At 37.6% G+C, this 26,124-nt stretch overlaps 1 protein-coding gene across 1 annotated transcript in view; it reads right to left on the reverse strand.

Moving 5' to 3' along the window:
• Positions 1 to 26,124, reverse strand: part of RAB3C (RAB3C, member RAS oncogene family) — a 126,048-nt gene that overhangs the window by 94,010 nt on the left and 5,914 nt on the right. Inside the window, exon 2 of the mRNA XM_039567306.1 lies at positions 22,424 to 22,651. Within this exon, the coding sequence (XP_039423240.1) occupies positions 22,424 to 22,651 (228 nt within the window). The remainder of the gene's footprint in view (positions 1 to 22,423; positions 22,652 to 26,124) is intronic.

Genomic DNA, 26,124 nt, shown 5'->3' on the forward strand with positions numbered 1-26,124 from the left:
CCATTAGACAGTAAAAGAAATAGAGCTTACTCCCCTTCACATACCAATTTTGATCTGATTTGCAGAACAGGAAAATACCATGGCTTTACAGGACACAGCAGATAAGAAATCAAGAGGCTTATCTGCTGCCATACCTGTACTTTATCCAAAAGGAAAACTGTCTGTATAGCATAGCTAGAAACAAGACAAAGGCACTTCTTGGGATATTGGTATTACCTAGCAGCATGAGCCTAACTAATTTCTTCCTCAGTTCTTCCTCAGAACTATACCAATAGTTCCTATAAATCTTTAGTCAAGTGTAAAGAAGATACTACCCATAACTGCCCTTCCAATTTTACACAAATTTATCACAAAATTTTAAGCACCACAAGAATTTAAATTCCAGTGCAGCAACTATTTTGCAGTAAATCACAGTTTCACACTGATCAATTATTCCATTCTCTTCTGTGGTTAATTGTAGGGCCATAAAGTATTTCAGATTGGAAGGTTCCTTGGAAGATCATCTAACCCAGCCCTCAGGTCCATGCAGGGTAATCTCTAAGAACAGATCAGGTTGCTTAGATCTGTATTCAACTGGATATTGAAAAACCTCCAAAAATAAGATTGCACAAGCTCTCAGAGCAACCTCTTTCACACTTTACTGTTGCTATTGTGGAAAAAATCTTTCCTTATACAGAAAGATATATTTCCTCCTGGTGGTGGTGTGATGTTGATGGCTGGACTTACTGATCATAAAGGTCTCTTCCAACCTTAACAATTCTATGATTCTGTTACATACAGCCTGATACCTCCTTACAGGTACGGGAAGGCTGCTCTGAGGTCCTTCTGAAACCTACCATGCTCCTGCAAGCCCAGATCACTCAGTTTCTCCTTAAAATGCAAGAGCTCCAGCTTCCTGGGCAGTTTGGCACCCCTCTGCTCCAGTATGTCATCCATGGGGAAGGGGAGGAGGGCAGGGAAAACACAGTACCATGTGTGCAGTTTAATGAGGGGGGTTGTGCTCCTACTAATAGTCCCCAGTGCTACAGAATTCTTCTATAAATTTGCCAGCAGCACCAAGGGTGAATACAGTATGTATATTATCAAAGATCACACAACACTTACGTGTATACATGTGCTTTGTATACAGCAATTTAAGTTAACCAAGTGATAAAATTATTTTTAGCTGTTAAAAGATATAATAAATTGAAGATAGCTAAGGAATCCAGTTCCACTTGAACCTAAAGGACTTTCCTAACCACTGAATGGCAGCCCGCACTAAATGAGGCTCATCCGGCACCAAACTCAGCAACGCTATCCCTTGATTTTGCTCTCTATTTCAGGTGATAAAAACAACTGTTTCCCAGCTGTCAGCAGCCTTGCACTAATCTCTGTACATTGCTGTCCCAAGCTCAACACCGCCCTGAAATGTCCTGGGGCACCAGTCCCACTGAAGAATCTGCACACCAGGTTTGTTCCAGTTGCCGCCTCCTTGAAGAGAGTGAATACAAAAATGTACCTGAGTCATTCACAGTTCACATAAACCATCATTCCATACCCCACTGACAGAGAAGCTTTATGGAAAAAGCAAAGAAAGCCACGCTTAAAAATTGAGATAATTTTTAAATGACTAGCTGTGACCTTTTATGTGTGCTAAGTTCCTTATTTAAAATCCAGCCACTGCAAATACAGAGATCTGATGATCAGAACAATGAATGATAGGAGGAGGAATGTAATGAGCTAATTACTGAAAATGGAGGAGACTAAATCAGCTACTCCTAGTACTCCTCCAAGGCAGATGATTAGTGCTATTAGTTCCAGTCAATTCCTACCACTGTGGAGTTTGGCCCTAAAGAAGGCAAAAGATGAGGCACAACCATCATGCTTAGCTAACAATGAAGCGCCAAACTAAACTGAATCACACACTACAGAGTCTTGAAAGCCAGAAGGGGAAAAACACATGAAAACAAAGCAAAACACATGAATGCAAAATTATTGTTTCCTGAAAGAACAAGATTTTCCAGTTTACTAGCTGCCCTTTTTCTCAAGTACTGGCAGACACTATTTTCTTTTTTTTAGCATGAAAACTGTTCAGTGACTTCTAGTCTATTGGAAACCTTTGGAAATTTTGCTAGAAATTCTTTGCTATTTAAATAGTCCCTAAATATGCTCTGATATCACGCTGTCATTTTAGGATATAAGTATGATATTGATCCACATGCAACAAGCTAGCACAAAATCTACACACTATTTTGCTACACCTAACTTCTACAGAATCCATTGTTCTACTGTTAGGATTGTCATTTAGCATTTCTCTACAGCAAAGGTCTGGGGAGAATAGGTACTCTAAGTAAAAGTTATCTAACTTCTTTGTCAAGCTAAGTATACCCTGCCCACTGAATTCCCTATTTTTAAATAAAATTAGAGAATAACATGGCAAAGTTATTAAGCTATGAAATATTGCAATTAAAAGCCCAATGTAAAGTAAGGCAAAAATCAGATACAACTGTAATTTTGTGCCACAGCATTTAATAAACTTATTTGCAACTATATAGGAAGGCCATATATGCTGATTTCTTCACAGATGTTCTGAGAGCTTTTGGTTAGAAACAACCTCAAAAAGCAAGAGGAAAGCTGAAGAATTACAGCTTTGATCTGTAATCCTGATGCAAGTTGAGGACAATCTTCGGTGCCTCAGTTGTTTGTCAATGTTGTGGGGAAGACACCACTATTCACATTATTGCCAAAAGCACGTTCCCAGCAATTACAAGGATAATCTCTCCTTATCCAGTGTAACATGAAGTTATATTCATAGAAAGAAATAGTAACAGGAGATAAGACATTTGAATATTTAAGAATATTTTAAGAGGGGAAAACTTTCATAGTAAGCTTCTAACCCTACATATACTTTTTCTCCCGTATGTCATCCTACCTAGATGCTATTCTGACTTTTTTTACCTCTTTCTGGGAAAAAAGGTCTCACCCCAGCCTACACTACAAGAATAGGTGATGTGTGTACAAACAAGACTAACAAGTCCTGAAGATACGACATTCAGCTGTAAAAAGCAGGAGGCTTCTTGAGCCTGTAAGAGCACCCTTCACCTAATGTTATTCCTCCTCCTTAACATTCCTCACAAATAATAGTAATTTTTTTTGACAAGGTAATTTTTTATAACAAGAAGAAAGGAACATATGCACTCATCTAATATTAGTATTTCAGATATTCCACCAAAACCAGACATTCTCAAAATCCAAAATATCAATATGATTTTTTCTCCTATTTTTGAAGATCCTTAGGCATTATTCTCCTTATCAGAGTAAAAAATAGATGCTTTCTTTCTACATGTTAATTCTCATTATTTTTTCTCTGTGCAGACTCAATTGTACACAGATGATACTCAGTGTCCAATGTACACAATCGCAGGTAGCCCTGCACACAATTAATGAGGGTTTCTGAGTGGTTGGACTCTAATAAAGTTTCCAGGTCCTTTGTCATGATTAGCTACATGTGTTACATGTGTGGGTACAATATGTGATTTGAGAACAGGCAGCTGCAAGCAGGACTTAGTTGCTACTAGAGAGAGATATATTTAGCCATGTATGAAATGAAATAAACTGATGGCAACATTTGAAAATGAATGATGTTAAATGTGGACCCCTCTTTAGGGGGTAAATAATATAGTCCTGTCTTTCAGTCTTTATTTGCCCAAGTTAACTATTTTGCAATAGTCAAATCTGTGTGAGCAGGAATCACTCTCACAGAGGATGCAGAACTGAGATCTAGAAGTGAAAATTAAGATCTTCACTTGCAAGTGATTTCAATTCTGGAAGCTCCTGACAGCAGGAAGGAGTACAAAGACAAAGAACAGAGTTTCTTCTGAACACATTCTTGTGCATGGCAGAGGCAAGTATGCTATTTTCATGCACATAAGCAGCATATCGGCATGAAAGCCAAATCACAAAAATGACTTATGACTCCCCTCTGAAGAACCCTAGAAATAATTTTGAAAAGACATGGAAAAGTACAGATTTGTGCCAAAGCCTCTTAGAGACTGAAAAAGACAAAACCAAAATGATTAGTATCACATGAAGCTCATTTACTTAAGTCATATGCTGCAAAATCTTGGCTTGTGTTCAAGGGAAATGCCTGGCTTTTAGGAAATAAACTATTTAAGATTTCTAATGCAGAACACTACAAAGGACAATTAAATTACAGTCCAGACAATTAACATTAAGAGGAATGGCAGCAAGCATTACACAGTGTTCTCTGACAAATATAAACAAATGAGAAAATGGATTGGTGAGCAGAACTCACTACTGAGAAGATTAATTAGATATCTTCTTCCTAAGCTATGGTTATGAAGCACAGATTCCTGCCCCCATAAATAACAGGAGAAAACAAAGAAATCCTTGCCAGTTTGTTCTAAAGTTCTTTCCTAAACTAATGTACTGCCCCAGGAGACCTTTTGCTGCCTGGCCCATATCCCATTGGGATCTATGTTGTCCTTTTACAAACATGAAAACACACACGTTTATAGAACATTTTGGGAAGACAACTTTTAAAGCGGTGTAAAAATGACCAATCAAAAATTCTGAGACTTAAAAAATCATACAAGTTCCTCAGCAAGTTGCTTATAAGGCACTGTGTTGCTGACTATAAAGTAGCTTTTGCTTATGCAACATTATGGTCAGAAATGCTTATAAAATATCATATTTAAAGAAGTACAGCCTCTTTCTCCACGGCAAGGATTAATCACAAACAACACATGGTGGCAAGAGCATTGGGATCAAGTGGACCCTCAGCAAGTCTGCAGATGGCACCAAGTTGAGTGGTGCTATTGACATACCTGAAGGATGGGATGCCATCCAGAGGGACCTGGACAAGCATGGCAGGAGGCCCTAGGGGAATCTCATGAAGTTCAATACAGCTAAGTGCAAGGTCCTGTGCATGGGTCAGGGCAATCCCAACAAATACACGCTGGGGATGAACAGATTGAGAGCAGCCTTGTTGAGAAGGACTTGGGGGTGCTGTGGGTGAGAGGCTGGACATGACCCAGCCATGGGCACTCAGAGCCCAGAGAGCCAAACGTGTCCTGGGCTGTACTCAAAAAAGTGTGGCCAGCAGGTCCCAGCTGGGGCCGCCAACATAAGATGGATTTGAATCTGTTGAAGCAAGTCCAGATGAGGGAAAATGATCAGGGGTGTTGAGCACCTGTTTGCGAGGAAAGGCTGAGAGAGCTGGGGTTGTTCAGCCTGGAGAAGAGGCGGCTTTGGGGTGACCTTATAGCACCTTCAAGTACCTAAAGGGGAGTCTGTAAAAAGGCTGGAAAGGGAGTTTTTACAAGAGCATGTAGATAGGACAAGGGGGAATGGCTTTAAACTGAACAAGGGCAGATTTAGATTACATACATGAAAGAAATTATTTACTTTGGAAAGAGGATGGTGAAGCACTGGAACAGGTTGCCCAGAAAAGCTGTGGATCCCCATTCCTGGAAGTGTTGAAGAGCAGGCTGGATGGAACTTTGTGCAACCTGGCCTTGTGGAAGGTGTCCCTCTCGATGGCAGAAGTGTTGAAACTAGATGATCTTTAAGATCTCTTCCTGAACACCCAACCCAAAATATTCCATGATTCTATAAACACCTGTATTAGTGGTGAACAGAACCTATCAGCCTGAAACAGGTAGTACAACCTATCTTCAAAGGACTGGAAAATACAACCTCACACCAAAATAAATTGGTGTGTATTTGTAAAAATGTAGCATCAGCACCATTTCCTGGACCAAAACAGTATGGATTTCCTAGAATATTCTAGATTCTGCCACAAAGGTTTTTCAATATACATCCATGATTAAAATAAAATTCAGACAATCATTTGGTCTCCATAGAGACATCAGATCAAATAATCAATATACCTCTTTCTCTTTCCCTAAAATGGATGCAATAATCTATACATACACAATGGGATTAGGATTTATTGTTTTGCTTGAAATTTCTGCCTTGATGGCTATGCTTTTACTGAAACCATTTCTGAAAAATTAACAAAGCTGGCATATTCACGTCTTTAAACTCTAAACTTTCCTGACTGATAATTACTATCCATCTTAGTATTCCTTCTGAAAAAAATCCTTTTTTTCACCAGCCAGTGAAATTCAGAATGTGAACAAAGGCACCTGGTTCTAATAAATAAAAAATACCTTAATATGGCATCATCTCAGCAATGGCATCCAGCTAAAGGAGGGTTCTGCATTCATAATACTGATTCACTGGTTCATGTCTGTCTCCATAATGTCATTTGTGCTACTCATAATCTGCCCAAAGCGTTCTGGTGGTCATCACTTTACAGCATACCAATTTTTGCTAAAATTCTGAAAAGCCATGACTAAACTGAAATTAATCTCTCACCCACTGGCTGTTCTGGCTTTTTCAGCTGATAAAGGTGTGATTTAGCCATCAAAAAAAATAGCCATCTATTTTACTATACTTATGCACACTTCTCTCTCTGTTCAACAGAACATATATTTCCAGAAAAATTTTTAGATTCTCTTTTGTTTTAGACATGCATTTTAGTACGGAACAAAGGATCTTCTGAAGATAAATATTTCTGGCTACCAGTTATAGAACCATGGTTGACTACTAGCTTTGGACAGATACCTAAATCTTAGCTTATTAAGACCTTAAGTTTCTGATTCCACTTCTACATTACCTCCCTTTCTGCCACTTTCTAATTTTAAGTATCTCCATCTAATGAAGCTTGTTTGTTAACTTGGCTCTTTTCACTTTGGGGTAACACTGAGAACCAACTCTGCACCAATCGAAAACTTGTCCCTACATGTAACAGTTACTTACAACTTCAGAACAGAAAAAATGGGAAGTTGCTACTGTATTCATTTTCTGAAGGCTTTTTTGTTTGAATTACTCAGAAGTGAACATCATCAGGTTTGGAAGTTCTGTCCAAAAATTTACCAGATGTAGAAATCTGAGTGGAAATTGCATCAGATAGGTCCAGGAAAAAATTTAGTTGTGTAAGAGAAAATTTTTTTGATGTTATAGTTAGAAGTCAGCGTTGATATAGTGTGGCTGTTGACTCAATCACAACAGTCACAACACGTAGATGGTAATGGCTAAATCAGATTTACAGGTGATTTGGTTCTAGATGAAGTACAGTCAATCACCTGAATTAAGACTTTCAAAGACATTAAAAGCCATTAAATTTATTTTGTTCCTCCCTAACCTACTCAAAGACCAACCACAAAATCTCTTTCAGAAACAGAAAACAGAGCCTATTAATCTCCAAAATGATAAAAGTCTGGCAGTCCTTGAGATACAATTTGGGTTACCAAGGGGATGAATCACAGTGATTAGTTCTCTCAGTCTTGGAAATTATTTGCCATAGAGGAAGATTTGTTCTATTGTCATAAACTATGTATGATCAAAAACTATGAAACAGTCAACCACATTGAAAACCTTTGTACTAACCAAATCCTTAAGACATTCAGAAAAAAAAATCCTCTGTTACTTAGGTTTGTAGTTATATTCAATGACACAAAACAATGTAACATATACTAATGGGCATTTTATGTGGGTAAAAATTTGTAAAAGAAAAGAAACTTTCAGCATTTAAAATTCCATTCTAATAGGCCATAGGTTAGGTTTATAACCCCACTAAAGAAGATATTCCTATATCACTGGATTTAACTGTATGTTTCCAAGAGAAATACCATAGTAGAAGGTGAGTGCTTCTTTTGAAAATCGAGTTCTCACAAGAGACATGCACTCATTTTGGTCTGTTGAAAGTTATATTTGGGCACAGCACTAACCCAGTCTCTCTTCTACATAATCAGAAGAAAAAATCTGTTAGGAAGGGAGTTCTCCTGGCATGCAGAACAACCTCATTTTCTAAGAACTTATGTGCACAAGGGGGAAAAAAAAAGAAATTTACTTTTGCATTCAGCAATTTATCTGAGTTGGGCTGTACATTAGGGCAAGCCTAATTTACTGGGTACTCTTTATGCTCTCACTACACTAGATGTAAGTAAACCAGGTAAAAAAGCAAAAGGTCAAATAAAAAACTCCCCAAACTCAGAAATGCAAGGACAGTCATGCTGCACCCCTGTTTCACTTCATGCTTGAGACCCTTGGTGTGGCAGCATACTGTATGCTGGCAAAATTGCTTTGCACAGGGATTGAATGGAGACAAAATTGTTTAAGATGAATGTATGTTCATCACTGTCAACAGAGACAGCCCCTAACATCTTGGAAAATATGTTCAAAAGACAACAGTCTCCTGATCCACACCTAACTCAGTCTAGCCTGAATACCTTCCATTCCTAAAGAAGGTGTACATATTCATTTATCCTTTTATACAGAGAGAAGGAAAGTCATGTAATGTTATTTCACTTTCTAACTGACAACACAAAATGAAAAGTATTACAGAATTAGGTCCCAAGGGCTGTGTTGTGGTCAGAGTGAACCCCTTTATACAAAGGAGGAAGATAAAATAAACTAAGAGCTCCAGAGAGAATGGTCATTGCAAGCTGAGTGGGAGAGAGTAGTGCTCCTATGTTTGCAGAAGGAAAACAGGGCTTTCCAAGTCAAGGTTACTCAACTTATTTTTCCAGGATGCCCCACATGAGTTTTTATTTCTGGCCAAATACACTAGGCTAGTGTATTAGTTTTTTTGTGTACTAGTTGGGCTAATCATACAAACTACTATTTTTCCCTCATTTTCTTTCCTTACTTCCATGTGTGAGAATGTATTTTATATCTGCGTTCCTTCCACAGACCATGTCTGCTTGTCCTGCAGGACACCACTGGCCCAAAAAGCAATGGCTAAGAACCACTGCATTGGAGACAGGAATTTCTAAAGGAATTCAGATAGAAATAGACTGTGATATCTGATACTACAAAAGAAGAAAAAAGAAATTTATCAAAAGAAAGCTAGTATGTAATCTATCTGAAATGACAAAATACAAAATCTAGCTCTTAGCAATATTTAAAAATGGGAATCAAAGCATGAGTATTACCAGAAGATTTTCTGGAATCCACCCAGTTCCTGACTCCACATCCTTCACCAAAGTGGAACAAGAAGACTGCAGTCCTGCCCTGCCTTATCTTCAACCTCTTCTGTGATCACTTGTGAGCTACTACCACACAGCTCTTAAAAATCCTTGTGGCAAGGGACAGGCAGGAAAATTGCCTATTTCCCTGGATCCTGTTATTTTCAAAGTATTAAGACTCATATATAACAGAGGCCTGAGCACTAAAATGGCCATCACTGAATTATCTTGCACTTGTCTTGCTAGGAAATACAACTTCATAAAAAGCAGGGAAGCTTCTCCTGAGAGAAGGCAATGAACTTCTCTCTTTTGCAGCTAATAAACATGTATGTACAGCCAGTCTTGCTGGATCAAATGAAAAGCATTATAGCTAGCTGGTATCCTCTCTAATACTGCTCATTAAATATTATGAGAAATTGCAACAAGGTGGATATATATGATAGTCCTTTTTAACATCCCCCCAACCTCCAACCACAAACAGCTCTGACATTTCCTGAGCTAGAAGTAGTTTCTATCTCTATAAATACTCTCAGTGAGTATCTCTTAAGACAAGTTTGCCCAGACTTCTCTTAATTCACATAAACTTTTACCAAGAAGTTCCATTTCTTATCTATATGTATAGGACTGACAAAATATATGAAGAATTCCAGGTTTTCTTCTTTCTATCCATTTAAAATCACAGGCTCATTCTTCTCATACAGACCAGCTCTTATGATGGCTGGTCTAAAACAGGACATTTCTTTAGAGTGCCTTAGCCTTTCAATTAAAGCAAGAAAAAAGTTTTAGCTATAGGTATATGTAAGTTTCATCTCCAGAGCTGATGTCCAATTAAGAGTGTTATGTACAAATGCCCTCTATCATTGCTTCTTCCATGTACAAATGCCATCTTCTATCATTGCTTCTTCCACTTAGCTTAATGTTCCTGTTTCTGCACAATCATAATGGTATTCATTTTCTCAGCATAGAGGCATTTGTCCTGGACTATCTAACTTTTCTGTAAAGTCTTTTCATCCTTCAGGCTGCTAACTACTATTTTGCTTCAGGTTTGACATTCATTTTCACAGGACTCCTCATATATGCTTCCATCACATCTTTCTTTTCGTTTTCTCTCTTGCCCTCTAATTAGCACAATACTGGTTATCCCAGCCTTTCCATTTCCCAGTCAAAGCTACTATAACCCCCCTTGCCATTATATGATCTTTTTAATGTCTTTCTGCCTTGGTAAGTTCCATACTACCTGCAACATGGTAAAAGATGTTCACATTCAGCAGCTGTTTAGTGAGCTTCTTTGTCTACCAGATACATCGTGTCCAAAGACCAAATCCATTTCCTGTTGAACACGCTTGCTTCTGTTATGATTCTGCTACATGCCACCAGCTCTACCTTATGGGATGCAGCCAACTACTGGCACTATTTTGACCCCCTCAATAAATTAAACTGCCAGAAGTAGAGTGCTATGAAAAGAAAGCATTACTAGTATCTGACAGATGGACATTCTGAAAGGAAGTTGGTCTAAATTAGAGCAGAAAAAAGGTTGGTGGCTCATGGACAAGAAGCAAGACAAATACCTGAATCCTTCAGGCACTGTATACAAGACTACTTCCATATTCAAAATGTCATACAAGATTAGGGAAGTAGCAATTGTGAGCATTCAGAAAGGACCAAGTGCCACTCATCAGTCCAAACCCACACAAGCTTTCTAAGTCAATCCATGAAGCCTCTGTCTGAATGCCCTTCATCATACAGATGATCAGGGCATATCCTGTTCACTTGTTACAGGTTTCTTCGGCACATTGACATCATGTAAGTAACAGGCCTGCTTACACATTTTTTTTTCATCTGAACAGTTTCTCAAAGGAGGATTGTGCATTTTGGAAAAAATTAAATGTGTTTGTGGAAAAAAAAACAAACCAAACCAAACCATAAACTTTACAAAAAAAGAAAGTATTAGTCTTGCCTTTGTTTTCTGGAGTCAAAAAACTCACATTATTTGTCTCCTTCTATTTCCTTTAGTTCCTCTATGTAATACAATAGGGTTTTTTCTTCACCTGTTGTCAGTTTGAATTTCTTTCTCCATACAAACTATCTCAAGTGCAGTAGATCATGAAATAGTCCCATTTCCTCTGAAAATACTTCACCAGGCACATGCATATTAACTGTTTTTCCTTGGATGGTTAGTAGGAATGCTTTCATTTTTGTGCCTTTATTTAGTGGTTGTTAAATAAAGAACTTATAATTTAAAAAGTAATTTCTTATTCTTGTTCCCAAAGTGTCCAATTTGGTATTGTTAAACAAAATTCCATTTCTATTACCTGACACTTGAAAGTTAGTAGGGTTTTTTTTAATGTACAATACAGTGATCCTCTTCTATACTGTTAACACGTTCCCACTTGCCATCATTTACAATCATTATTAGCATATATGTACTATGTATTAAGTTTACCAACTATTTGAGTCCTAAAACCTTTCCACAATGCATTTTAAGTCTGATGTCCTCTCCTGTCAAAACAGCTTGTCATTAGGTCCTCACCCACTCTTCTTTCCACTACTATAGTCAGTGTCATCCAGCAAATTACCTTGATTCTTTTGTTCATACAGTTGAAGAATCTTACATTTGCACCCAGCCAGCTGAGATGTTCTCACACTTCAACTCTCACCTTTTTACTTCACTGTTAGCATATGTCATACTATATCATGTGTGATCATATCCACCAAAATCTAAAAATCCTAATCACAGAATTCTCCAAAGAAATTGCAATTGAAGTAAATTGCACTAATGGCTGTTAAGAAGTCTTGTAAGTTGACTAGAATTTGAATATCTTTTGGAGAAGAGATCAGATATAAGCAGTCGCAGAAGATTTCAGTACACTGCAGAAAGTACATGTCCTAATTGTAGCTGAATATAGAATTCTGAGACATTAAATATCTAGGTGTTGTTTTTTATTTAGCTCAGCTCATTTTGGAATGCTACGTTAAGACAAACAAATATAGGCCTTGCTAGTCACCATCACAAACCAAACCATCTATAAAGGAAAACCAGAAACCCCTATGAGAGTTTACTTCATATTCTTTTCTGCAGAGTGGGCTTTATTTCCAAATAAAATAAACCAAAGTCAATAGCATCTAATCTATCTTGGGCAACAATGCCCACTGAGTATCATTCTTGCTGTCACAACAGAAAAACTCATTTCCTGTGGCAGACCTAAATTTCTTTTTCTTTTTATAAATACACATAAATAATAACCTGATGGGCAGAAAAGTAAGAACTTTATATATATGTATAGATACCATCATATATATATAGATAGATAGATACCACACTAATTTTAGAGTAAACAGCTCAGCAAATTACACCATTGACAACTTCCATCTGAGTTACTGACTGAATTAATTGATGTAAAATTCTCTGTATTTCTCAAACTGCACTTAATGAATAAATAAAGTCCTAACAGGTAAAAACTGGGGAAAGAATTTGTTTATGAAGAGTGAGTAATAAAACAATCTGGGTTAAACCAGAAAATACCAAGATGATTACAAAAGAACAATATGTTTATTCAGGAAAGATTGAAGGAGATTAGCCCTCAACTACACTGAAAAGAAAGTGGAAAAAGCAGTTTCTCTAATAGAAGAAAAAGGAACTGATATACTAACTGCTTTTTCTTATCTGACCAAGAAATAGCAATGTAAATACAGAGCTAAATTCTCCAGAGATGCTGTTTTGTTTGATATCATAATTTCACATGTAAGATCTGCATGCATTGCCCATAATATATGTAAGCTACTATAAACACCCTCATGTGACACAAAGACCCTGATGTCTCTGAGCTCTTACAAAATGCACCTAAACTTACTTCCAGAACAAAATGCAAATTGACTAGCATTAAATAAAAATGAGCTCCTTTTGTGCGACCCCTCTATCTTCCCTCAGTCACTTGCGCCCCTTTCAACCCAGCATAATTTCAGAACGACTTCAAGCTGTTCTAACATAGCACTGGGAAACAGCTTGCACTGAGCAGCAGGAGAGGGCAAAAGTGAGCTTTAAATAATATCTCTACACTCCCATTTTCATGGTATTTACATTATGGCTCCTGTCCAAGCCTCTGGTCCTGTGATTTCAACGCAACAACTGCACAGCAAGAGTGCAACATTTTGCTCTAATCTACAACATGAATCTTATTAAAATTCAGCAAAGAGCCTGCATGGGCTGCTTTTTTTTTTTTTCTTTGTAGATTCATTATAACTATATAGATGTTATAAATTTCCTGCTAAAGTGGTTCACAGGACCTGAAAGCACAGCTGATTTCACTTTACAGAATGCTGTCAACATTAATTTTACAAATAGTCTTAGTTTATAAAAATAATAGCTTCGAAGTATAAGTTACATTGACAGTTTAAAGTACACTGTCAGATTTCTCTGAGTTCTGTTGAGCTTGTACAATTAAAATAGTGTATTTTTCAGATTTAGTCCAGTGTAACTGTTCTTGATCCAGATCCCTGTCACAGCAAAATCATTCCCACCCTGACTTCTTTCCCACCCTGACTCCTCATTTGAAAAAACTCACCAAAATCTTGATCTTCAGATACCTATCTATGAAATACTCTCCTATCTTCTCTTTCCTTTTCTCATTACCAGCTTTTAGGGAGCCTACATAACATTTATATGATGTTTGCATGTATGTAAGTGCTGATTCATGACAGTTCCTCCACTGGTGACTTGCAGATCATTATGTGGAAGGCAAAGGCAGCTGAAAAAATGTTATACCAGACTGCCTGGTCACAGGTTATGGGGAGATGCAATTACCTGAAGTCTGGCAGCTTGATGATTTGTTGGCCTAAAACATGGAAGGATGCATTTTCCTGGAGTCCAATGAAGAAAACTGCCTAAGACACACTACAGAAAAGTGTTCTAGAAAGGATCTTACACTAGCTCAGTTTCTCTTAAAGAATTCCCACATAAGCTTCAACTTAAACAGTGAGATAAGCCTTATTTGGAATCTCAATTACGCTAAATGACACCTTTTCTTTCCAATTAATATGTACTTCTGAATACAGATGTATCATTTTACTAATAACAGGAGTCTTTGTCAAAGAATATTTGAAGTTCAGCAATGTGATGTAAGCATTGGAGGGTTCTGTAAAGCACAGAACTTTGTAAAAGAGTGAAATCTTTGACCCAAGACTCTACAGAAGGCTTCCAAAAAACTGTTGAAACATTGACAAAAATAGTGGAACTTAATTGCTGGTTGCAGTTGCAGAACTGACATTTACCTCACATTTCCTCTCCAAACTATTTGAGGCCAGGAATTTGCAACCACTTTGATGTGCATTTTAGAGCAAGCATGCAGGATTAGGACACGGGGTGGCCTAGAGAGGGTGCTGAACTTACAGTCACCATCTTTTTTTTGAGTTGGGTTTAAAGACCATGTTTAAAACCCTCAAGAGAGGCACTTTTTTGATAGCAATAAAATTGTAATATCTTATGAATATTTGAACATCCAGTGCTACACTTTAAATAAACAGCATATGAATTTTAAAAGTACAATCACTGGCCAACATGGCCTGTCCCACAAAATGTACAGCATGTGCTCTTTGCACTGAAGTCTGAACTGAACATGCCTTTTACATTGTCAAGGTCGTCTTCAGTACTGAAGACTCAACCCTGGTTCCACACAAGAAATACAATTAGTTTTACAAGATCTGTATTGTTTATAGTGGATGCATCTACATTTTTATACACAGAATAGTTCCCAAGACAGCATTTCTTGCAAAAATTTTTTAATGAGTACAGTTCTGGGTTTTCCAGTAAAGGACTGTAGTATCATATCTGTTAGCATTTTTGCAGTGTGATATGCAAAGAAATAATACCAACCATCACATGTAGTATCTGTTACTGTTTCTGATTTTTCACATTGGTTATGATGCCCTAATTCGTAAACTCTTGCTCCCATTTTCACTCAGATTCTTGGTGCTTTGTCTCACATCCTGTGTCATTGTATGAGCAATGGAGTAAAACTTTGAACAGGAGCACACATATTATCTTTCCAGTCTCTGCTTATATTTCCCTCTGCTCTGATGCCTTTAATGTTTAGGCTACACTAGTTATTTATATTTTTATACATTATATAGATTATATAAATTACCAGTATGTACTAAAGTTTAGAGAAAAGACAAACTGTCTTTTTTCCTTTTAGGTAAGCACTATCTCTACTTCCTACCTGTTCATTACCACTTGAATGGCTGATAGCGAACTATTCAACAATTTCTTTCTTGGCTACTTACCTAAGATGATGGAAAATTGTAGCTGCATTGGATCCATGGGTGCAACTTTAATATAAACAGAAAAACAAGTACAGGAAACAGAATACAGAAAAAACAGGGCTAGGTAAAGAGAACACTAATAATCTCCAAATTCAGAAAATATACAACTTCTGAAATTAACTAAGACTCCCTTAAAGCTACACAGAGATTAAAAACTGGTGTTTGTCTGACAGATCTGAATACAATAGTTCTCTCTGTACTATAACAGGCTTTCCTTTGACTGTACAAGTTTTCAATATCTGTTGTTGGCAACTCCAGACGCTATGAAAAGTAAGGGTAAAAAAACTAAGGGTAAAAAATTAAGGAAAAATAATGATTAGTAAATGCCAATATTTCTGAGAAATAAAATATACCAAAGATGACTTGCACATATGTGGAAGTACTCTCAATGAGCATATAAGAGACACCACATGAAATAATATAGCATTATGAAAACAGGATCCTACCCCAAAACTTTCAGGCTCTTCAAAGATTCATATTGTGTAGAAATAAGCAAAGGAGGAGAAAGGAAATAGTTTAGGCAACCCATATCCAAGTATAATTGGATAGCATTCACCTGTTGAATGCTTCCCAGAATTTTGCCTTGTTTCAACTAACAGGAAAAGTCCAGAAAGAGATTGCATTCTGTCTGTCACAACTTCATTCCTCATTAACCATCTTTTCTCAGGAATTCCTAAAGGAATGGTTCCTTTAGGACCTTGTAACAGTCCAAAATTTGTGAACATATTGCATTGCTTATCACAGTGGGCAGGTCAGCCCCACCCATGTCTGCCTGGAGCTGTTGCCCTTTCAGGCCATGTCTGTAACAGCAAATTAAGTTGTGCCAAGAAGCATTTCAAGGCTATCAAATCTGTCTATGCTGTGAAACTGCCAGCATGTTTTGTCGCATGGTTTTGACCCAGGCTTGCAAGCACTAACAGTTCCTGGGCAGAGTACAGGACTTAGCAAAGGACAGAGACCTTCCCAATATAAGATCTGGATATGTCCATTCTCTTTCAGAGACTGAAAGAGTTTAAACACATGGACAAAAGCTATTCCATTCCAGCTGAATAGCAGTGCCCAAGGACAGTCTTGGAAAGTTTCATTTGCTAATACAGCTGGATCCAGAGAAGTCTCAAATTCCAGCATGGGAACAGGGTCCCCAGGGAAGTGGTCACACCACCATCTGGACAATGCTCTCAGGCACATGGTGTAACTCTTGGGGTGTCCTTTGCAGGGCCAGGAGTTGGACTTCATGATCCTGATGGGTCCTTTCCAACTCAGCACATTCTATGGTTCTATATTACTCTCTTCAAATCACTTTGTCTGATGTATAACAGTAGACACATTTGGTTTTCATGCTGAGATGAGGAAGTTTCATTTTCAATACTAGATTTACTATCCTCATCTGAAAAGATTGTGTATTCAAAGCAGCAGCTACATATTGTCACCAGCAGCTGAAAAAGGAATAATGAAATATACTTTGCAGTGGCTATCACAGGAATTAGAAACACTTAGATGAGACAGATGTGACAAAGTCAGGACCTGAAAATCCTGTGATGAAACATTTGCTACATTTGCTATGCTCTTTCTCCACATGCTACTCCTATCTCCACTTTTACTGCTTCAGCTTTCACTTTCTACTCAACCAGTGTATTTAGTGATTCTTGAACTGATTCTTATAGCCCCAGTCAGTCAGGTATCTCTGAAATATTGCACTGCCTCTACACTTTTAAGTCAGTGCAGGATACTCCCCCAAAGACTTCAATATCAAGGCAATTTTCATGCACACTGGTACTCCTACAGAGCCTTCTAACATACATGCGCGTGCATGCACACACTCACAAACACACACACACACTTTCTTAATCTGAATTCTTCTCACTGCTAAAGGACTGTTAGGAAGCTTGTAGAGGAAAAATCAGGTGCCTAGTATTTATAGATTTTTTTTAACAGCTACAGTAGTTTTAATTATTGAATGATGACATTGCATTTTCTCAGTCAGCTTATAAAACCTAGTCTTCACTAAGTTCCTAAGCCCTCTGATGATTTATAGAAACTGTTGATGTAAAGGAAGCAACATTTTGGCTATCAAATGAAACTGTCACAAACACTTCTATGAAGGATATGCTGACACAAGCAGCTCTTTTCCTGTCTTCACTAAAAGGATATCTTTCTACGTGATTATTGCACCTAGTCCCTGAAGTCTATGGCTAGACTCAGGGAAAAGCTATATAAGAAGTAAAAGGCAGCACAGTATTCTTACTTGATATTTGCACCAAAGTGCTACAATCGGATATGGCTGTATGAATACAGTTTAACTTTTTTGTGCAATAAACAGATCACAGAGGGAAAATTTGATACTTCATTCTCAGACAAAATTTGTACTGAGATCAGTTTGAAGTTAGTGAGAGTTCTGATCAAGTAAATTTTAAAAATAAGCCAAAGATGAGGTATGGATAAGCTCTCAGTTAAATATGTTGACTTGCCTTTGCAAATTTTATGCTTTCTTCTAGGAGCCAGTATCTGGACTTTATTTTTCCTTATTTTTTTCTCCCTGTTCTGTGATTTATTTTGACATGTTAGCTAACAAATTCTATTGTCCAAATAAGCCTATAGTTTGTCTATAAACTCTTGCAGAATGTTATTTGTATTATACAATTGACAGTTCACAAAAGTAATGCAAGGCTTTATACCACCACAGGTACAGATAGATTTAAAAGGTTCTTATTTTTATTTTCTGATTTACACACCTTTGAGCTTTTAATAATTTTAGTTAGAATGTATTGTTGTCTAAATTAATATTGAGAAGTCTTTTTTTTAATTCAATGTAAGTTTGAAAGTAAAAAAATCTTATAGCCTTCTAGTTCCAGCTCTTCCCTTTAATATTACTAATTCAAACCAAATGGAGGAAAAAATATATTACTTTTTATTATTTTAGACTGTGAAATATCCTAAAGTCCCTTAATGGACTTTTATCTTTTGTCTGTATGTGCTGCATACAGACAAAACTCCTTTACAAAATTTTTGTATAATTTAAATGGAGAAATCAATATCTTTTAGGTAAAGCACAATATTTTTGGATTGCTGTCCTCTAAAAGGTAAGAGGCATGTTAGTATTCTGTCTTCCTGATGTCCATAGCAGAATGTCACAGTTATAATGTGCTGTGAAGCAAAATTTTGGGGCCAGATGGTGGTCCTATGACAAGGTAATGTGCTACCACTAATCAATATAGCACTTGAACTCTGAACGTCTTTCAATTCCAGTAGTAACTATTGTGGAAAGAAGGTGTTTGGCTCAGAAGGAAAAGAAGCAAATGCTCCCAGCAAAATGCTCCCAGGAGGCTCGTTCTGACTATATGAAAATGATACTACAGCAAGGACTAGATGGAGCCCCAACCTCCCTTACAGAAAAATGAAAGAAGGCAGTTCAAGAATAAGACGCTATTACCTCCAAGCAAGAAAAAAACTCAAACAAACAAAAGACTTGCACAGCATCCCAGACAGCACCTATCTCAATCTGATAACCCTTCCTAGTCCATCTGTGATAATCATACTGTGAATTTTATTATTAAATAATGACTCTGCTTCCTTGAGTGCCCATGCTGACTTTAAACAAACTTGTAACCTTCACTGTGAAGCATATGAGAATCTTACTCTGACAGAATCTGCAAGCTCCAACAGGCTTCAAGCTGAACACAATGTAGCTTGTTGAAAGCACTATTAAACAGGAACTTTAACCTAGAAGAATATGTGCAATATTGTAACAGGACATATTGGATTGGATCAATTGTGTGTCTAGCTAGGGAATTTTAGAGACTTAACAGCATTCCTATTTACATATTTCTGCATTTACTGTCAAGCAAGAATAGCAGAGCAGCATCATTCCATGTATTTCTTCTCTTAAGTGCATAGCAAAAGTGATTTGGTTCTGATTTTGTCATTCAGAACACATTTTAAAGTTCCATTTCCAGTCTTCTGACTTTAAAAAACTGTGAGACTTTCAATAATATTTTATTTCTTATATGCTGAACATCAGCTATCACATTATGTCACCAAATAGTTTGTTGCTGATTTTGAGGGAAGTGTTACAACCTCATACAAGTGTTACAAGCTCATGTTTCTACTGAGATTTAACATCAAATCACACTCACTATGATTCATTTGATTTTATATTCTATTGAATATAAACTGTCTTTCATAAATGAATGAATGAAATGGAAATGGATATTGCAAGAGCACTATTCACTTTAGAAAGTTATTTTCTTAACCAATAAAAATAACCAAGTATCGTATGATACAGACACAAGTTATATATATAGACGATGCCTATTAAGAACAATTCTGCTCTTCATGTAACTTAGGAAATCGAGTAATAGTGCTCTATTTCAGATTTCGTGCACTAGAATAGCTTTCTGAGATCCCTTACTGAATTTATTGAAGGTCTCAGAGGTGCAACAATCAAAGGATTTACTAGCAAGCTTAATTGGAACACAATGCTCCAACAGAAAACACTCCATCTAAAAAGCAGAGACAATAAGTGAGCTGTTGCAATTTGAGTTAATTTGGTAATGACAAGGCCTTTTAAGAACTGGCATTAGAAATTTAGGGGGAAAAAAACCCAAATAACCACTGACACAAAGACAAAGCGATGGCTTGTAAAAACCTTTCATATGGAAGTGTGAATTTAAGTCTTGTCTCTAACCCTATATCCTTGCGCAAGACTCTTCATGAAGCAGGAAGGTCTCTTCTATGCTCTGAGCCTCTGTTTCCTCTTTCCTAAGGGATACAGAGCTCTTGGGTTTGTTTCAACCATTTTGGTTGCAAGTTTTTTCAGGCAAGCACTGTCAGAGCCTGTTTCGACTCTGATGTTAATGCCATGCAAAGAACAACACAAAACACATTTTTCTAGAATTGGGAAGAATACAGCTGCTACATCCCATCCATGCTAGGGATAGACCTGAACACATCTAGATCACTGGATGGCTTTGAGCCAAACACATATTTGTGACATGGAGAGGAGAAACATATACTGGTGTCAAACTAATCACATGACAACATTTTAAACTAGCATTGCTGCTTTTGCTAGGAAAGACATGAACAATAAAATCTACTGTAATGGATACTTGGTGATTAGAATTGTGTAAAAACTACAATATCAACACAATTTTATTGCTCCATTATAAAAAAATAATAAGGCAATGTCAACGCGATCTCCTACATTAAACTACTACAATGAAACCAGCATGATATTGAAGTGTTTTATATATATCTATATCTATATCTATATCTATATCTATATCTATATCTATATCTATATATCACATTTTATATTCATGGAATATATAGTTACCTAGCATGTACCACTGTTATACTGATGATAATAGTGATAACCTATGCTTAAAAAGGTAGAGAGGCAAAAAGTCTATGTTCCAGTTCTAGGGGGCACAGAACAATAAATTATTTGAGATACCAAGGGCTGAAGCCTAATGAGAAAGAGCCTAGAAAACCCTGGGAAATTATCCTTTGTGCCATATTAAAATATTAAATTTATCTGCTGTTTAAATCATATTTGATGAACTGGTCAGATTTGAACCAAGATTTTCTGAGGCTTAATGGCTGCCCATCAATAAACGAACTTGAAATTATTTGTACTCATGGAAAAAAAACCAGGAAATCTGGGGTTTAAGGCTGTTACAAATGTCTCACAAAGGAAACACTGCTCAAAATCCTCAAGCACCCCAGGAGGACCTGAAGCTTAAACTCCTCATTATTAAAGGTCACGCTATTCCTCCTTCACCTTTTAGTATCACCCTATCACCCAAGAATGATGAGATGTAAGCATCAGTGAATCTGTCCTAAATCCCATCATGTCCTGGAGTGCACCAGGCACAGCCAGGCAAGGGAAGGGATTGTCCCACTCCGCTCTGCACTAGGCAGCCTCACCTCAAGTCCTGTGTGTGGTTTTGGGCACCATAATACAAAAAGGACACAAAAAAATTAGAGAGCATCCAAAGAAGGGACACAAGGGTGGTGAAGGGCCTTGAGGGGAAGCCATATGAGGAGCAGCTGAGGACACTTGGCCTGTTCAGCCTGGAGGAGACCAAGGGGAGACCTCACTGCAGCTACAACTTCCTTTTGAAGGGAAGTGGAGGGGCAGGCACTGATCTCTTCCCTGTGGAGACCAGTGACAGGACTGAGGGAATGGCATGAAACTGTGTCAGGGGAGGTTTAGGCTGAATATTAGGAAAAAGTTTTTTACCCAGAGGCTAGCTGGGTGCTGGAACAGGCTCCCCAGGGAGGTGGCCATGGCATCAAGTCTGCCAGAATTCAAGAAGCTTTTGACAGGACTGTCAGGACTATCCCATGGAGTGATAGTTGGGTTAGTCCTGTGCAGGGCCAGGAGTGGGGTCCCTTCCAGCTCCGGATATTCTGTGATTCTATGGAATAAGTTTTGGCTATTATTTATTTTTGGTGAGAGTTTGCGGAAAAGGAAACCTATTCCCTGGTATCTCATTTTTTTCCACTGGGCATCTTTCTACTGTCTCTAGGATATGGGCAAGGGGTTTTGTATGCCTGGGTAACACTGTCTCTTTGCACATGTTTTCTTCCTCAGCAGAAGATGGAAGATGTTTCAGGTGATCCAGATGACAGAACAAAAAATTATGCCTTCTGTTATGCATCCACTGTCATAGCTCTAAATGAATTCAAAATTTTTAAGGGAAGACACCAGATCCTAAAACTGGTATTTCAAGGTACTTTGATATAACATGTACTACTTTCAATAGTCTACATATTGCACAGGTGTTTATAGCTCACTGCACAGATATTAATATGTATCAACCTGTATTATTTCCTAAAGGAATTTAGTTCATGATAAATAACTGTATTCAATACCTGAAAAATGCTGTTTGCACTCTAATATTCAAGACAGAAAAACTATACAAGAAATAATTAACTGCAATTTCATTCCCATGCTCTCTCTCTATATATATAAAATGCTTATGATACTCAATGCAAACCTGCAATTGTGTAAATGCTATCAAAACTACTACATTTTGCTTAATTCACAGAATTATTTTTTAGCTTACCCAGATCTGTAGTTTAATTCTTTTTTCATTTTTGAAAACTGTTTTTACTTTGAAATCGATCCCAACTGTGCTTACAAATGCAGATGTAAAGGAATCATCAGCATATCGGAACAAAAAGGAGGTTTTTCCAACACTGCTGTTGCCGATAATGAGCAGTTTGAACATGTAATCGAAGTTCTGGTCAGATGTATCTTTCTGGCCATATCTGGAATCTTGAACAGATGCCATCTGTAATTCAAAATAAAAAAGAAATATCTCATTGCCTCTTTTATCATAAAAAATTGAAACATTCAGATTTTATTGGATTTTTTCATACCAGGTATTAATGAAGCTCAAGAAGAATATCTTCCTGAAAGATTAGTAATGTGTATGCTTCAATGTGAACTTCAAGAAAATCACAGAGGTTTAATTCTTTTTTTTGTGATTCTTGTATCCAGTAGTAGTTCTGGTAGCAAAAGAGGATGTAAACATGACTGGTAACTGGTACCAAAACAATAAATAATAATTCTAAAAATCCCAGACAATTCCTGAGTATACCACTAAAAATATTTGTTTTCAGAAAATGTGATGAATAGATGGTGAAAATACAATGACACTTCATTTGTACAAGAAAGAAATAAGAGGTCAATAACAATACTGTGTTTTGACACCGTAGGTATATTTCCAAACAGAAACTTAGTAAGTTTTACATCTAATAAAATTCTTGAACTATTTATTTTATTGTAAATATGTTGCTATCTTTTGCCATGCCTATAAACTTACTCAAAGCATTTTGCCTTTACCAGTTTTTAGTTATCATACCATTATATAGTGAGTATATATACCTCTGAAATAAAGTCTTGATTTTTCCCCAGTATTAGTATATTCTGTAGTTTTTTGAATTTTCACTATTAATGCAACATCATCGTAAGTAGTTAGAATAATAGAATGTTAAAGTTTTGAAGGGACATTAAAGATCATCTAGTCCCAACCCCACTGCCAGGGACACTTCCCACTAGACCAGGTTGCTCAGGGCCTTATCTAATTTGCTTTGAACAGCACCAGGGTTGGGGCACCCACAACATCCCTGGGCAACCTGTTCCAGTGTCTCACCACCCACACAATAAAGAATTTCCTGCTAGTGTCTAATATAAATTTCCCCTCTTTCAGTATGTACCCATTCCTCCTTACCCTGCCACTCCAGTTCCTGTCAGACAGTCCCTCTCCAGCTTTCCTGTAGGCCCCTTCAGATACTGGAATGTGTCTGTGAGGTCCCCACACAACCTTCTCTTCTCCAGGCTGAACAGCCCCAACTTTCTCAGCTGGTCTTTGTAGGCCAGGTGTTTCAATCCTCTTATCATCCTCCTGGCCCTCCTCTGGACTTGCTCCAACAGTTCCATGTCCCTCTTATGTTGAGGACCCCAGAGCTGGATGCAGTGCTCCAAGTGGAGTCTCACAAGAGCAGAGCAGAGGGATAGAACCTCCCTCAGTCTTCTGGCCACTCTCCTTTGGATGCAGCCCAGGATTCCCTTGGCTTTCTGGGCTGCGAGCACTCACTGCCCGCTCGTGGTGCATTTTTCATCAGCCATCACACCCAAGTCCTTCCCCACAGGGCTGCTCTCATTGACTTCTCTGCCCAGCCTGTTGGTGTGTCTGGGATTGCCATGACCCAGGTGTAGGACCTTGCACTTGGCCTTGTTGAACTTCATGAGGTTTGCAGAGGCCCATCTCCTAACTGTGTCAAGGTCCTGCTGGATGCCATCAACATTTCAAAATTTGAGTCCTTAAAATGCAGTTTTTAATCCATATAAAACACCTGAATAAGCAGAGATTAGTGAATATTGTTAAAGAGCAACCTACTTTGCTCTAGGGACTTCAAAGATCATGGATTCCATTTATAAAACGTACACCTTAGGCTTTCACGAACATTTCAGAGATTAACATGAAAACCTGACCAAAGTTCTACCTGGTCGCAAAAATAAAGATGGCAAAAATAAAGAACCTTGAGTGTTTCATCTAAGTTTTTTAAAAAAAAAAAAAAAATTAAATATTTTGAGAGCCTGTGGAGGTTTTTTGAATGTGATTATTCTAAGAACAACACTTTTGCATGCTGATTTGAGACAGAAAGACAGACACCATAACCTAACATAAAGGCTTACAGAAAATCAGCTCATGTAAAAGCTTTCTAATTTAGGCATCTCAGAATGCATTTGGGCAATCAGAAAGGACAACTGGAACCAGGGTGAGAGATGTGCACTAACCCATACTCTCAGCAGAATTTTAGTTACTCTGTAATTGTTTCAAGCTAATTCTTCTATCTCATATCATCATAAACATTATGCCAGCTTCTTTGGACTACTGAAGAGGCATATAAGAGTGGGGACAAAAAGTTCTGAAGAAGACATTGGAAGTAGCAAGCTTTTAATAGAAAATTCAGTGTCAGACATATTTCATAAATGATACAGTAGGGAGTGTTTGGTTTCAGAATTTGATTTCAGAATTACCTTCCTCATTAAATGTAGTATTGAGTACCCACATGCTCATAACCTGAGTGCTTGCATTGGCCTTAATATTTATTCATTTCTTCCTCAGGTATGCAACAAAGAAGCTTTAGAATAAAAACCAGAATATTGGCAGGCATACACATTACTAATCTTTCAGCTTTCTGATTTCTTCTATAGAAAAGACAGAAACCTTCACTACTGTCCTGTATGGCATAACTATTTGGGGACATTTTGCTTAGAACACAAGAAAAAGAAAATCAAACGTTGCTTATATGAGTCTACTCACAAGTCACTGCAAAGCAGTGTAACACAGGGCATGCTGACATTGTGCAGAGTTTGCAACAACAAGTCAATGAAGTCTATCAGAGCAAAGTCTGCAGTGGCTGTGGGTGCCAGTGTGTCACCACAGAGTGACAGCCTGCTCCACTGCCCTTCCAGGTCCTCTCTGCTGTGCTGTAGCTGATAGCAGTAGTTACCACTTATAGCAAGGAGGAACATCATATTCTTTCCTTATTTTATCTCCTAGGAAGACTTTCACATCGCTTGTTCAACCAGTTTAAGATTTACAAAGAAAGGTTTAAGCTTTCATGTATTTGTTGCCCTGAGTCCTATGAAGCTTACAATTCATCTCCATGTACTTTAATGCTTAACATTTCAGAAACAGTATGATTCAGTGAGCAGAGAAATCAGGAGATCTGGATTCTAATAATAGTCCTGATAAACCATGTATATTGTGTAGCCTTCCTGAGTAAGAACGTGTTTCCTGTGGATAGTTTTATGTGTAGCCTTCCTGAGTAAGAATGTGTTTCCTGTGGATAGTTTTAAACACAGAGTTTACCCACAGAAATTTCAGTGCTCCTCTAAATTAATGTGGTTATATGCATTAACTATGCAATAGTTTCCTTAACATTTCTTTAAAAAAAAAAATAAAACCCAACACCTTCACTGTGCCATGAACTTATGAAGTCATAATGTGTAATATCATAGGCAGAATTACAGGCATGTTGAACATAGAATCAGGGGCGGGAGTATGTCTGCTTATTACAGGATGCAAAAGGCATAGGAAAGGCATAGGAAAGGACTCATTTCTCCAAGAGGATTAGTGAGGTAATAATTGAAACTGTTTGGAGAGACTAACTTTAGCCTAGAGAGCCAGTCTCCCTAGACTACTGATAGTGATCCTTTCTCCTGTCCAAAACTCAAATGAGCCTGCACTTA

The sequence above is a fragment of the Corvus cornix genome, chromosome Z (assembly GCF_000738735.6).
Source record: "Corvus cornix cornix isolate S_Up_H32 chromosome Z, ASM73873v5, whole genome shotgun sequence".
NCBI classification, from domain to species: Eukaryota; Metazoa; Chordata; class Aves; order Passeriformes; family Corvidae; genus Corvus; species Corvus cornix.